Source organism: Lytechinus variegatus, chromosome 12 (assembly GCF_018143015.1).
Source record: "Lytechinus variegatus isolate NC3 chromosome 12, Lvar_3.0, whole genome shotgun sequence".
NCBI lineage: Eukaryota > Metazoa > Echinodermata > Echinoidea > Temnopleuroida > Toxopneustidae > Lytechinus > Lytechinus variegatus.
In genome coordinates, this window is record NC_054751.1 from 15621149 (window position 1) to 15637059 (window position 15911).

A 15911-nucleotide genomic window follows, 5' to 3' on the forward strand; every position below is an offset into this window, starting at 1 on the left:
GCATTTTGCAACGAAATTTAACACAATTTTAATTTCAGCCCAGTTGACACTGTAGTGAATTATATTGGTAACATAAATTGAGGATATAGAATTGAAATTGATGAAGAAATGACATAGATTTTTTTGTGATCTATGAATAAATTTGATATAAATTAAGCATAAATAACTTTCTAGTCAAAATGTCTTAACTCTGTGTAGAAACTTGGTAAACCTCATGTAGCTCTCAGATGGAACAAAAATAATCAAAATCAATTAACAAATAAATAATTTTGGGGAGTTTTTAGCATATTAAATGAATTTCAAAATTCTGTGTTGAAATTTTGTATCACCACCTCGAGCTATCATATTAAGCAAACAAAATTGAAATTGATCAACAAATGAAGAAGAAAAAATATTTTTTGTGATTTATGAATAAATTTTGCATAAATAAGCATAAATAATTTTCCAGACAAAATTTCAAAATTTTGTGTACAAGTTTAGTGAACCTCATGCAGCTCTACCAGATGGAAGAAAACAAGGCAAACGCCAAGCGTTGTCTCGCCTACATATTGCAGTCATGAAGAGACTGCATGTCAAAACTATGCTATGTGACTTCTGAGGCTGTCAGCAGTTAAGGGGGTGAATCGTGGTTCTGACAGTTTACATATGCATTAATGGTATAGGCCTACTTTATCCCTAGAAAATCAGATAACACTAAGAATGGTGTTAAAGCTATAACATTTAAGAAACTTCGACAGCTTTTCTATTGTACCATTGGCAAATTTGTGTGAATATTATAAATGGTGCCACGAACTATAGCTCATTAAATAAAAAACAACAGTTTTTAAAGAATAAACAAGTAAAAAACAAAATCTGGTTCAGGTATAGAGTGTACTGAGTTCTAAAGTAAAATGTTAGTGTTAAAAAGTATAAAATTATAAAGTTCATGTCATTAGAGGAACAAAGTAGTGTGAAAGTTCATTGACCTTTGACCTTAATAAAATTCAACTCACATTCGAACCTGACCTGCACCTTCAAGAGATGGACCTCTGTTACGAGTTTGGCGATCCCACCTCGAAGTTATAGAAAGTTATTGTGTGTACTAGGGACAGTGATTTTCCGCGATCGCGGAAAACGGACGGAATTCACAGAAAAGGCCTTTTGTAACGGAAAGTGGCATTTCAAATGGAAAATCACGGAAAACGTATTTTCCCTCAGAATACACAGAATAGCAACAGAAATTATCCACAATAACAACAAAATGAGAATATTAAATGGCCACAAAACCCCAGAATACACGATCTCACTTTGCTATAATCATGACAATTCACACATCGTGACTGCTCTCGACATCAGCACACTCGCAGAGATGCCAAGTTCAAAGACGAGCTATGCGTGAGATTTTCTGTGAATCTGAGTGAGATCACAGACATTGTGTACAAAGTATATGGGGATAGGCTGTGATAGTTGCGTGAGACAAAGATTTGAGAGGATGAACAAGAGTAAAAAATGCGTGAGTCTCACGCATAATGCGTGAGACTTGGTAGCTCTGCACTCGATAGTACCATACCCCGTGCCGTACCCGGCCGGGTTGAGCTTCACATGCACACATATCGCTCAACTGCACGGTCGTGTGTTGCTGCCCTCTACGTTTGAAAATGTAACAGCACGATATCGTGGTCTTAAAATCCAAGATGGCGGATTGGCGAAAGTCGTTGTCTGATGATAACGATGTCCAATAAATCCAAAAATTATAGATGAAATTTAATTTCACCGTAAAATAATGCTAATAATGTGAAAGGTGAGGATGTATGCATGCTAAATGTGTTTGAAAAATTATTAAATGCACTAGCATAGATTCGATTAGAACGGATTCTATTGTGTTGTTCGTACAGTAGCAGATATAAATTTTGACCAGTGCGAGTGTAGGCGCTGTGATTTTGCTATTCAATGTGTACACGGAATCGTCACTTTTCCATGTGTACAAAGTCTATGGGGAAACAGAATTTCCGTTTTCTGACATGCTGAAACGGAATTTGAGATTTTCTGAAACAGAAAAGGCCATATTTTGAAACGGAAAATCACTGACCCTAGTGTACAACACAGCACAGTGCCAGTCATGGAAAGTTCAGTGACCTTTGACCTTATTCAAATTCAACTCACATTTGAACTTGACCTGCACCTTCAAAAGATGGAGATCTTGTATGAATTTGGCAATCCTACCTCGAATATATAGGAAGTTATTGTGTGTACAGCACAGCACAGTGCCAGTCATGGAAAGTTCATTGACCTTATTCAAATTCGGCTCACATTTGAACTTGACCTGCAGCTTCAAGAGATGGACCTCTTGTATGAATTTGGCAATCCTACCTCGGAGATATAAAAAATTATGATGTGTACAACACAGCACAGTGCCAGTCATGGAAAGTTCATTGACCTTTGACCTTAATCAAATTCAACTCACATTTGAACTTGACCTGCACCTTCAAAAGATGGAGCTCTTGTATGAATTTGGCAATCCTACCTCGAATATATAGGAAGTTATTGTGTGTACAGCACAGCACAGTGCAAGTCATGGAAAGTTCATTGACCTTATTCCAATTCGGCTCACATTTGAACTTGACCTGCAGCTTCAAGAGATGGGCCTCTCTTATGAATTTGGCGATCCCACCTCGAAGCTATAGAAAGTTATTGTGTGTGCAACACAGCACAGTGCCAGTCATGGAAAGATCATTGACCTTTGACCTTATTCAAATTCGACTCATATTTGATGTCTCGCTCCGCTACGCAGGCGAGACAAAAAATCAAAACTGTCAACAAATAAAGAAGAGGCATTTTCTGTGATTTATGAATAAATTTCGCATAAATTAGCATAGATTATTTTCTACTGAAAATTTCAAAATTCTGTGTACAAGTTTGTGAACCTCATGAAGTTCTACCAGATGGAAGAAAAAAAATCAAAATCAGTCGACAAATAAAGAGGCATTTTCTGTGATTTCTGAATAAATTTTGGCATAAATTAGCATTAATAATTTTCCACTGAAAATTTCAAAATTCTGTGTAAAAATATGGTGAACCTCATGAAGTTCTACCAGATGGAAGAAAAAAATTCCAAATCGGTCAATAAAGAAGAAGCATTTTTTGTGAACTTTGAAAATGGGCACAAATTAACATATTTAATGAATTTCAAAATTCTGTGTAGAAGTTTTGAATTCCCCACCTAGTGCTATCATATAAAGCAAACAGAATTGAAATCGGACTTGAAATGGCGAAGAAGTAGCATTTTGCGGACGGACGCCACGGCATAAGCTCATCTTGCCCTTCGGGCCGGATATGCTAAAAGCAATATATACCTATCCCTTCCCGATAATTAGAAAATCTATAGGGCAATACGGTTTTGTAAATGACCAGCTCAGATGTCTAATACGGGTAGTGATATTCATTAACTATATTTGTAATTAAGTTATGATAATACATGGACAATTCTTTTTTTTTACACCCTGTATACATGTAGTGATGTCCAGAGCTCTATTTATAGACTGAAACAATTATCAAATTTCCTAACATTATTGCTACAGGACATATTTATAATTAGCTTCACATGTCTGAAGTATAGTACACTGCTTCACTTGCCAGCAGCTCTTTTAACCAGTGTATCAAAGCATAATCACTTCATGTAAAAATGAAGAAGGATTCTAGAACTAGCCATTTTAATTTCATTTGTCAATGTTTTCACACGCTATCAAAAGACAGTGCGCAATACGAACATTTTTCTCCAAAAATACCCTTTCATCATTTCTTAGAAGTTTACAATCTTCAGCAAGCTGACTAATTCTAATAGCCATTTATGATGTTGTAAAGTCTAATGCAAATAACACGCAATAAAATACATTGTACTGTATACATATATGGCTACATGTATAAAATCCATCTGGTAATTGTAAGGCAGTGCTGCAATTGCACCAATGACTGCTTAAAACTTAAAAATTTAATTGATGCATGGGGGGGGGGGCATGGAAAAAATTACAGGGGGCTGGGGCGAATTCACACCCCCAAATAAATAATAATATAGGGTATTATAGTGCGCACATCCACCTTGTTAGGTGCTCAAGGCCTCAAGGCGCTCCTATATGTATATTACCCGGCTAAGCAAGGCGTTCACAGCTTCTTGAGGAATTACTTCCTACCGGTACCCATTTACCTCACATGGGTTGAGTGCAGCAATTGTGGATCAGTTTCTTGCTGAAGGAAATTACACCATGGCTGAGATTCAAACCCACGCGACCCTCTGTTTCAATGTCCGACGACTAATCCACTGGGCCACAACGCTCCACAGAGCCCCTGAAAATCTCTGTAGGGTCCAATATTAACAATAACACAATGTAGCAAATTTGGGCTTGTGAACTCAAAAAAGTCAAGGATTTTTTTGTTAATTTCATACCCTGCCGGGGGGGGGGGGGGAGAGGGCTATTTTAGAGATTTGAAGAGTTGAAAATGATTTTTTTTGTTAGATAGTTCAGTATTCTAATTCAGAGAGAAACTACCAGTAAGTACAATACAAATGCCCTGAACTTTCATTGGCAAATAAAAATATGTAGATCACTTCCTTATTTAATTTTTTCTGCATCATTTCTAAATCAGAAACCTCTATAAATTGTATTATTTTTAAGCAGATTATGCTAGCATACTGTATGATTTTTTTTCAAGTGTAAAAGAAAATGAATATATTAGCCATACCATGTGATTTTATGGTGGTTTTGCATGGCATAGATCATGTTTCTTTTCTACCTTGATAGTCATTTTAATATGCAATAACTACTCTCTTAAGCTGCAACTACTGTATCATCTAAAGACAATAAAACAATGATACTATAGTTTACCACAAGTCAAATCAATTTAATGTAAGATAAAATCAATTTCGTGAGATTTGACTGGACCAAAGCTTCTAAAATTTGATATCAGCTAAATCAGTGAGCAATCCCAAAAGCATATATACTCTAACATCTCTCAGGTTTGTGTTAACACTAAACAGGAATTCCTGCACTTATCAAATGACATTTCAAACATGCAGCTCACCAATACACCAGTTGATATGAAGTGCATGTATCACAGTACAGCACATGAATGTTCTTTCCAAAAGTATCTTTAATTAATGTATGATACACTTTCAAGGCATCTGTCAATTGGAGGGAGATCTACAGAATCGGCCTACATATCCTAAAACCTCCCAAGGATGTGCTAACTCGAACAAAATCCGCAAGGAAGCAGTTGAAGGTAGCACCTTGAAAATCTTTCATGAATCCTCAAGAACAAGAACTTCCCAACAGAACTATCCAAGAGGGTGGCACAATCATGGAAACAGCTAGTAGTTCCTTCAAGGAAATATCAAATAAAATCCAAGCAAATCACTTTCAAATGTCAGCTATCAGCAATGTCCTCTGCAGTGGGGATCTACAGTACAAATCTTTGCACGTAATGGTCTGGATCAACTGGCAAGACCAACAGAGTGGACATCGATAAAGAGGAAACGGCTTTCATTTGGACGGACCTCAACAATTTCCGCTGGGACAAGGATACTAGGAAGCAGCTACATTCCAATGTGCTGTAATAGAGCAAACGTTAGAAAGGAGCTGTATCCTTCAAGAATTAAGTAGCATTTGACACAACTGTCACCCATGAGGTTACCAATGATACATGATCATTTACAAAATTTCATAGATCACTTGAGTCTAACTGATTGGGCAATTTGATATCTAATTTCATGGTCAAAAGGACCTTATCAAAACTGAACACAATTATGAAAGGGTAGAAACATAACTGTAAGGCGTGAGATAACGTTATGAATCTAAGAGGACACTGGATAATTTTTAAAAAGGAAGATCAATCAAATATGATTTTGATATTACTTGAAGGTAGACTTTTGATTGATTCAAGTGCACATTTCAGTTTCATATGAAGATAGATGGTGAGTTCTTGATAGTCTGCCGGCACAGGCTCTCATCAACACTCTAAATATTATGTCACCTGGCTGGCATAATGCCTACCCCCCCCCCCTTCCAAATATTCAGATTACACTCAAATGTATAGAGATTCGTCAAAATTTTTGTTTCAACCATTTTTTTTGTAAAGTAAACATAAATACATGTATATGATATTAAACTTTATTCAAAAATTTGCTAAAAACTTTCTTTCAATCAGGAAAAATACAAACCATATCATTTGGCTTACTGAATTCTAGCCACATAAAATAGATTTTATCAAATTAATGGAAAGAAATACAAAAATACAATACCAAAATGAAAAAAAAGGAAGAAATAAAGAAAAGAAATAAAGTTGAGGGTAAAATAATAAGGCAATCCAATTAATAATAACAGCATAATTTTGTTCAGCCTCATTTTTTTTGGTTAGGTAGGAGCAGCGGCCATAGCAAGATGCACAAGATGCAGTATGAACGTATCAAGGAATTGAGAGAGTATCTGAGATGAGTGAAGGCCAGTCATGTGATTTCCTCTAACAATCACCTTTCAAACAAGAGATGATAGAGAATTACAAGTTACCTTTTAAAAAAAACAGCGAATTTCACTGTATTTTACCAGGAATATTCATAACCATCTGCCAAGTATGAGGAAAGTAAAGAGTCTCAAAAAAGTACATTTCCAAGGTATTTTACCCGTTTGTGTTCCTTATGAACCTCAACCATCTTTCAAGCAAAGGTTGAAAGAGAATTACTTTTAAGTTACTCTCGAAGAAGTAAATTTCCAACAAGTTGTGTTCCCTAATGGTTTTTATCTGAACAATCTTCCAAGCAGGAGGTGATAGAGGATTACAAGTTACCCTCAAAGATTGATTCCAAAGCAATTTTAACAGTTTGCATCCCTAATTGGTTTGAGCCTCAAGCATATTCCAATCTAAATAAGAATTCATAGGGAATTATACTGTTAAGTTACCCTGAAAGAGGCAGATTTCAAGGTATTTCACCAGTTCGTATGTCCTTCTAAAATCCTGGTAATAGAATCTTACCGCTGTACTAGTTAATGCCATTTGGGAGGGCATCTTGAGTTGCCGCTCTCCACACAGGTGTAATTGCAATTGGAGAGAGGCTCTGTGTGAGCTATTGCAAGTTAAAGGTATCGTTCAGCAGTGGGAGAGTTGTTGCTCCAGAACTGTCTGGTTGGCTAGTGTTAAACTGACTACATATTGATGTTATATACTATATTTTAAATGCTGCTTACATTTGTTCGAGCTAAATTGGTTTGAAAATGGCTAAAATGAAATACACTGATAAACATGTATCTTTTTGCTTGCCATACATTTCATACTTTCTTTTGGCTCATCATGGATGTTCACATAATAATCTGAACATCAATCTACTCATATTTTTGTTTAAATTTCTACAGTACTGTGCAATAAATACATCAGGATATCTACTCTAACAAATATCCACCCCCCAAAATTAAACACTATTTTGGATTCCCAATTGTCAATATATTTTGCACATCCTGATATATACTTTGAGGAAAGGAGCATTAAAATCACATATATGCGTGTATGCTGTTTTTTCAAAATGCATTTTACAATGCATCTTTGTTTTACTTGGGGAAAAATTATTGGTATAAGGACACACATGACTGACACTTAATCACAGATAACTTCTCCCTTTTCTCTATTGAAAATTACATTCTGCGATTTCTCCTTCTGCTTCTCGTTGCTCTTGTTCTTGTGGCCGTTGGCTCCCACCATCATGTGACACGGGCTGATGACCTTGCGGAATTCAAAGAAGAATCGCCATGGAAAATGAAACTTCCAGCGAATCGGTGTCTGCCGAACATTAACTGTCTGCGGCCTACTTAACGTTTGCTGGGAGAATGGTTATGGAGTGGAGAAACCAAGAGATGGGGAAATTAAAAATGATATTGAAAGTAAAGCATGTTTACGGACCTAGAACATTTCAAGAGCAATTATGCTTTCACACACCTCTATACAAGTGAAAGACAATGTTCTGAAAAAATCAATTATTTGATTGAAAAGGGACCATTTCTCTCCCACACAATACTTACAAATCAGTTATGAAACAAAGTTATAGTTCATGTGTTTTTAATGACTTATGGCTGTTGCCAAATTGCTTTTCAAAACCGCAAACTAAAACAAACAAAAAACAAGCTCAAGACGCTTTAAAAAAGAATCAAGTTCCCTATCATGCTGCTCGAAACCTTGCCAGAAAAATTTCAAGCTAGAAAATGATTTTCTGACGAAGTCCGAAGTCTGACGAGCTAGGTTTTCAGCAAGACAGTGTAAAGTTTTAAGCTCAAACACAGGTGAATAGTTTTTGCAACACAATATTGTATTAACCTTTTTTCAGCACCTATGAATATCAGCATCAGGCATGATATTCCTCTCTGGGTAAATTACAGAATAGCTTTATAAAGACATCATTAAGATGGATGTAGGCCCAGTGGTAGTGCATCTATGTCATGAACAGAGAGAGGGTCATGGCTTCAATTCCCAGTTGATTCATTCAAAGGTCTTTTAAAAAGGGACCTTTAGCCTTAAACCGGGTGCTCAGCATATTCAGAACAGAAAACAGCTGATTATACCATGTTGTCCATGCAATATGTTAATAACTCAATACAAAATATTGTACGATCAATATCGGATAAGCTTATACTGTAGCTAAGGGGGCTATAAAAACATTTCTATCATTGTATTACACTATTTTTTTATGTAATACAAAAAATTATCAAGGCATCAGAGGTGTGATCTCTCCATGAACAATCCAGCTTTCAGTAAGATTTCACCCCAAAAATACTTTTATTACCCTAAAATCATCGAAAACCTGAAGATGATGTATTTCTTTGTTCATGATCAGTGCAATACAGGATATATGGCCAAATCTTGTTAAACAGAACCCACCGCATCACCTAGCAACAGACTGATTTGCCCACGTCTGTCCGATTAGTCATTTGCTATTAGCAGTTTTATGGGGGAGAATTGCGGGGTGGGAGGAGAAGGGGGAGGGGAGGGCTGGCCCCCAATGCTTGAGGGATTGCTCTGCAAGATCATTCAAGAGCTACCTTCACTTTTCATGAGAGTAATACATTGCACTCATTGTCTGGAAACATATGGGGACCTAGGAATATATCAACCTTTTTTATTACTTTTCTGCATTTTTTTTGGGGGGGGGGGGGGTGGGGCAGCTATGGCTCAGCATCCATCTCATCTCCTTATCAAGCCTCCAATCACTTCCTTAGTAATGGTTTTAAGAATTTCACAATTTGACATTGAGGGGACAATTTACACATTGCTTGTTTTTTTTTTAATTGACAGGTAAATGCTGCACTGTAAAAACTGCGGTGTTAAAACTGACACCAATTGGTGTTAATAGAGGACCACACCCTGAGGTGTTAAAATTACACCCTAGAGATTAAACGTAACACCAAAGAGTGTAAATGTAACAACAAAAGGTGTTGTAATAACACCTATAGGTGTAAAATTAACACCACCAAAGAGTGTAAAAACACCAAATAGTGTAAATGTAACAACAAAAGGTGTTGTAATAACACCTATAGGTGTAAAATTAACACCAATTTAACACCGGTGTAAAATAACTGGTGTGGTCCTCTATGTACACCGGTTAACACCACAGTTTTTGCTGTGTGTAATTGTTTTTTTTTTAACTGTACCTACATGGGCCTTACATTTCTGCCTAAAGCTGACTGTAAAGAATATAACTCCATACTGGCCAGCCATCCAAGACAAAATAATCCAAAGTGTTCTTATTCAGAAACAATAAAGCATGATCTGAATTAGATGTACTTCCTGCTCTAAACAATACAATCCATGCATGTTCATGAATGCAAAGTATTTCTCAAGTGAGCGTGGATTGCAGGGTTTCGGTCCCAAAATTCCTGCTTGGATCTGTAGTTTCTTGTGCATTGTTTGTTTCATTGTAAATATACAAGGCATTCATGAAGACACACATGTACTGTCTCATTTCATGCTTTTTCTGGAGGGGGGGGGGGGAGAAAATGATGATGGTAAAAGAGCAAGCTTATATTCACTTGGTCTACATACAGTAGGTCTCCATGGGCTAAATCTGATTGGTCTACAATCAATACGATCTACATGTAATTTAGATCGTGTTTAGAGTTCGATTTGCGCGAGGTGTGAAAGGTGGGGCCGTACTGAACCAAAGTAATGTTGTGAAAATGTAAAACCGACGACCAACGGACCCGTGACATAACAATAAATTATCACTGTACTTGTTTAGGGGTTCATGTCAGGAAATACTTAATATTATTATTCATACAGACAATTTTAGAGTCCAAATACAAGTGTTATTTTGTTGGTGCACTCGACCCACTTAAAAAGTTTGTTGAACTCGCCTAATATTTTTTTCCGAGGTGACACAATATTGAAAATATTGGACGACTAGAAGGGGAATTCCCGAAGTGTACGCACCACTCATCGCGCGCGCATGCAGTTTTCAATGGCAAATGCGCACTGTGTGTGGAACTTAACTGTGACTGCAGAGTGATGAACAATTCCTATTAAATTTTTTCTACAGAGGCTGCAGTAAATCTCTAAATGCAGAGAAAACCAACAACTGTTAGGAAGTTTGGAGTTATATTCGCTTTCATTTCATTTTATCCTATAATAATTTGAATGTATTTTAGAAATTGAGGCACAGGAAATACTATTTTTTTGCATGATAAATCGAGTGCGTAGCTTTAGGACCCCTTCTACATCGGGCGGCGAAATCAAGAGGTGTTCGAAAAACACGACGGGATTTTCGTATTAGTGAGTTTTGTGATATTTTCTACTTGGTTAATGATCTTTAGAATGTTTGCCACAAATTAGTGAAATATAATTATTTGTTGAAATATTAAAATTGGGACAGTTTTTATTGTTTGAAAGCAAAGTGCGTAGCTTTAGGTCCCCCCATCATACAGCAGAGTCAGAGTCTCAGGGCGGGAGGGTAAGTTAAAAATTATTTGCTAAAATTCTCTGTATGAATAATAATCATAATACTGGATGTCCCATTTTTCGGTCAATACAAGGAAATATAGGACTCGCTTTGCAAAATATTGGACTCGTCTTCGACTCGTCCAATATTTATGCAAAGCTCGTCCAATATTTCCTTGTATTAACCTCAAGGCCATCCAGTATTATATAAGTATCGTTTTGTTTCTAACACTTGTTAAGGGGTGCATTTTCAGAATATGGAAAATATATTGGTGTACTTGTTTAGGGGCTCAATTCTGGGAATACTTGCAAATAGTATTTGTTTCCAATACTTGTTAAGGGTAGGGTTTCACATGCCAATACTTGTTAAGGGGTGCATTTTCAGAAAATGAAAAAATACGTGTTTAGGGTGCTTTTCAAGACCCCGTGGTCGCACATGGTATCCACTCGTCAATGGAAGTGGCCCCCCGGGGCTGAATAGCAATGAGATCAAATGGATGAACAAGGATTAGTCATTAGACCATGTGGAATGCGAGCCATCGAAAAGTAGACGAAGCAGGGGTAGACCAAGTGGCAATCTAGTAGAGGGCAAACCAAAACAGGGAAACAGACATGTTCTCAAGATATTGATGGACTTTGGACATATGACTCACTTAACGTATTCCTGGAGGCTCATATAATGAACTTTGAAGACATGACAATATTTGGAGCTACATGTACATGTATGTGACTCCTACCATGTGCACATGCTACCCCAGCTCACAGGGCAGACCCGCCTCTTGGAGCAGACTCAGTATCCCAGTCAGTTTTAAACTTCATTTCAATATTTCGTTAAATGCAGTGCTGGGGGGGTGGTGTGGGGTGAGGACACTATCATTACAAGGTGGACACCATATTGCTTTCATTTAGGACCAACCTTGCTCTAATCTCAGAGTACCCAAAATAAATCTTTGTCACATTTCAACCTCAATGATTTCTCAAATTTTCTATTTTTACAAAATAGTGAAATATGGACCCTTCCCACAAGAGCACAAAACTTCTGAAAGAGTACAATTTTTTTCTCCATATATTGACAATTTTGATACTGATTACTGTAGGCATGCGTAATAAAAAATGTACATTGGCCGATCATGAAAAGCAACACTTATTCTAACAAGGTTTTGTGGACGAGCATGATCCACCTTATTATTACTAACATAATGTTGTGGCATCATTTTTTTTTATATGACTCATTAACTCAATTTAAAAACAAAGGTCTCTTGCTGTAACCAGGGGGGGGGGGGTGGGGTGGAGGGGGCCTCTAAACTATATGTCATGCACTGGCAGGAAAAAATACATAAAAATGCATCTTCGTTGAATGACTACACAACACGCAGGTGATGTGTTTAGGATGTCAAAAGCTTGGAGTCTCAAAGTGCACATTTTAAAGAAGTGATATTAATGCTATTAGACTATATGACAATCTTTTATTCTGGCTGTGTATTTTTTCATAAGATCACTATCATTCCTATAACCAAAAATAATCTACTACCGTATAAAAACAAAACTTCTAAGGTTACCTAATCCTTCAAAAAAGATCTGTAAAAGAATAAGACTGGTCAGACATTAAACAAAGTATCAAACATTTCATGAACCCAATAACCCTAATGAAATTTACAGTAATCAATTAAGGCAAGGACAATCGCCGCAATAGGATTACAACTTCCCAGAAAGAGGCCAACAGATCCAATAGGAAACGCATACATACAGGTGCATGGTGGGAAACAGCAAGTACGTCACATGACGCATGCGTTGCGGTTTTATAGGCCAATGACTGCAAAGGACAATTAGAGGACCTGAGGTTCTACAGTAACTCTTCATGAACAAGAAACTCCTTGGGGATCATCGTGAAAATAATAATTTTAGTTTCAATGTGGTAATGAGCCACAAAAAATGTGCTTAATCTTCATCTATATAATTTTTATGTACACATTGTAAGAAAGATGAAATAAATATTGCACTTTCACATTCTTTTCAATCCCATGAATATCTTTGAAAACAATCACTCTCCAAATGAGCTCACATTCCTGATATGGTAAGAAATACATTCCTATTATGATAAGAAAAAGCTGAAACAGTTTATACAGTTGGGCTAACTACTGTGGTATAGTCCCATACCTTTGTGTTGTGGATGTGACTCTTGGCAACATTGTAGAAATGATTTCAATATATATAAAGGCAAAGAAAAGATAAGTTCTTATGTGCATTTTAAACCTTTCTCAATACCTAGCACATATTTCATAAATAAAACTACTAACCAGAACTACATGTAGACATGACCTTTCAATTCAGAGCCCCGCTACACAGAAGTTTGCAATCAATCCCTTTATTGCAGTGACCAATCTATGACATTGTTGCACAGGCATTTTCTTCGAAGCACTAGTGACTAACCAATCAGAATTCTTCTTCTTGTCGTTTTTTTTTCCAATTTGTAAGCCATCACACATTTGTGTTGCAAGGGGACAGACAACTTTTTTTCTGACGTGGAGTTGAAATAAATTATACTTTTTGAGGTGACTGGAATATGAAACCTGCCATGTGAATATAAATGATTGTTTATTATGAAATAACCATATCAGCCTTATAATCATCACATTCTGTTTTCTGGTTGCTCTAAGTACTAACACAAAAAAGAATAACTGATTACATACAGAAGAGCTCTCTTAATAGAGAGTATTGTAGGTACAATTCAATTTCAGTTTCTCTTTTAATCAAATAGCAAGATATGTGTGCTGCAGACCTGATTTAAAGAATGAACCCTAAAATATTTATTTCCTTTTAAAACTATATCCAGGTTTTAAGTTTCATCAACATCATTATGAATAAAAACAGTAGAACAGGAAAAAAATCATCTTCCATTTTTATATTACTTTCACTTCTGTACAGTTCAATGGACATGCAAAATACTATGATAAATATATATATAATGTTGATGTCAACTGAATAAAGTCAATGTCATATCATATACTAATAGTTGATTGAATTAGACTGATAATAAGCTTTTACATGCAAGGACCGTGACTTTCATTTACCATTGCTATTTCTTTTGCAATTTACTTTTAATAACTTGAAGGAAAGGTTTGATGTCAATAATTTATGTCAGTATTATCAGTCCTTCACGTTTATAATTTCATGGAGCTCAATAAATCGCTCTCCTTATTTTTTTGAGGAGCTCAATTGAGCTCCTTAGAATCGCTTTCCTTGAGGAAAGCTCAAGTCAATTCAATACACATACATGTATGATAAATTGTAGATTTTTCTTAACATCTTACATGTATATGCAATAGCTGTGTATCTATTGATTAATCAGTTGTGAATCTAGGCCTGGGTCAATACGTTTACAAAATATCGCGCTCCTGCCATGAAAATCTACACGTGGGACTACAATATTTACCGTGTTTAAATTCAAATCAGAGTCGGGAAAGAGGTAAATATTCATCATTTTTCTAAAAGTTTTCAACTAAATGAAAATAATTTCAAGGAATTATGGAAAATAGATGGCCGTTTCATGGATCTAAAGATGTAAAATGTGAAATTTTAGCAATTTTTTTCTTATTATTATTTTTTTAGGAGCGCGATTTTCTATTCTCCTTATTTTTTTAGGAACATGGTAGGAGCGTTGGCGCCATCGCGCTCCTCAAAAAATGAAGGTCTGTATTATAAACATTGTAATGATGTCCTCTTGGTATAGATGACTGTAGGTGTTGAGGTGGACTAGTAACACTGCAAAACAGTGGTGTAAATTTACATAATGGACCACACTAATCATTCAACACCAATGTAAATAAACAACATGTTACTTTACCATCCACTTTTTATATTACCACACCTCTCTTAGTTTTGTATTTGTTTTTATAATTTTGTTTTAATCGCGAAAAATCATGAAAATCACAATTATCTACATGAATTATTAGAGTAAATCAGAGAAACAAGGAAATATCAACTAAAAAAATAATGAAAGATGGCAGAAAAACACCTCTCTTTGTTATTATAACACTCTTTGGTGTTATGTTCAAAATGCATTGTGTACTTTTTAACACATTTGTTCTCCTCTTACGATGGCAATAGGTGTTGAACGAACACTATTTCTTAAAATGTACACCAGGAAATATACATATACACCCAGTGAACAACAATGGGCTAATAGCATGGAGCAATGGGTGATTTCCAGTTTGGTGTTAACACCTTTGTGTTGACAGCTGGTGTTGGGTTGGTGTCTACATCAGCTACAGCTCCAAACTTAAGAACAGGGCTGGTGTTAGAACTAACTGCACAAGGTGGTGAACTACAGGTACAGTATCAATATTATGATTGGTAGCATTTAAAACACCTGCAGGGGGGTTGTTGCTAGGTTGGGTTTTGGAGCTAGGTCAGGCAGACTGACCACACTCTACAAAACATCAATATTAACACTAAGGATTGAAATCTGCCAACGTCTCTTTAGCTAGGGTTCAAAGAAGCTGGGTTAGGGAAGGAGGCAGTCGCATACGCCATCATGCCATGACCCACTCACCTGGACCGGCGTCCTGATGACGACCCCACCGACAACCTCCGTCTTGTAACTGACCGCCCTCGCGTCGCCTCCATTCTTGTCCCCGAGAGGAAGTGTGCCCCCTGGTGCTACTGATGATGGTACCTAGCAGTGGGGATGGAAGATATGGGATGTATTAAAAGTAGAAAACACATGGGAAAGCCAATCTTAATACGGAAACAAAACTGCATTTTAAGGCACGTCATCAAAAATCCCTTATGCGTCGCTACTCGTCGCGACGGAATATCAAGATCCGGGTCTGATTCCAGACGGGGAGCGACGAGAGCCGACGCAACCCGACGACCCCCCTTTTCCCATTCATTTTGGGTGATATCCCTTCCCGTTACATCCTTTTATCTTGCCGACTCGCTAATTGGAGCGTCTCGCTTCGTCGCAAATA

General features: G+C 36.7%; 1 protein-coding gene across 5 annotated transcripts in view; it reads right to left on the bottom strand.

Moving 5' to 3' along the window:
* Positions 1–15911, bottom strand: part of LOC121425498 (pleckstrin homology domain-containing family A member 1-like) — an 82525-nt gene that overhangs the window by 25045 nt on the left and 41569 nt on the right. For all 5 annotated transcript variants that reach the window (XM_041621567.1, XM_041621571.1, XM_041621570.1 and 2 more), the window contains exon 6: positions 15494–15616. In XM_041621567.1, the coding sequence (XP_041477501.1) occupies positions 15494–15616 (123 nt within the window). The remainder of the gene's footprint in view (positions 1–15493; positions 15617–15911) is intronic.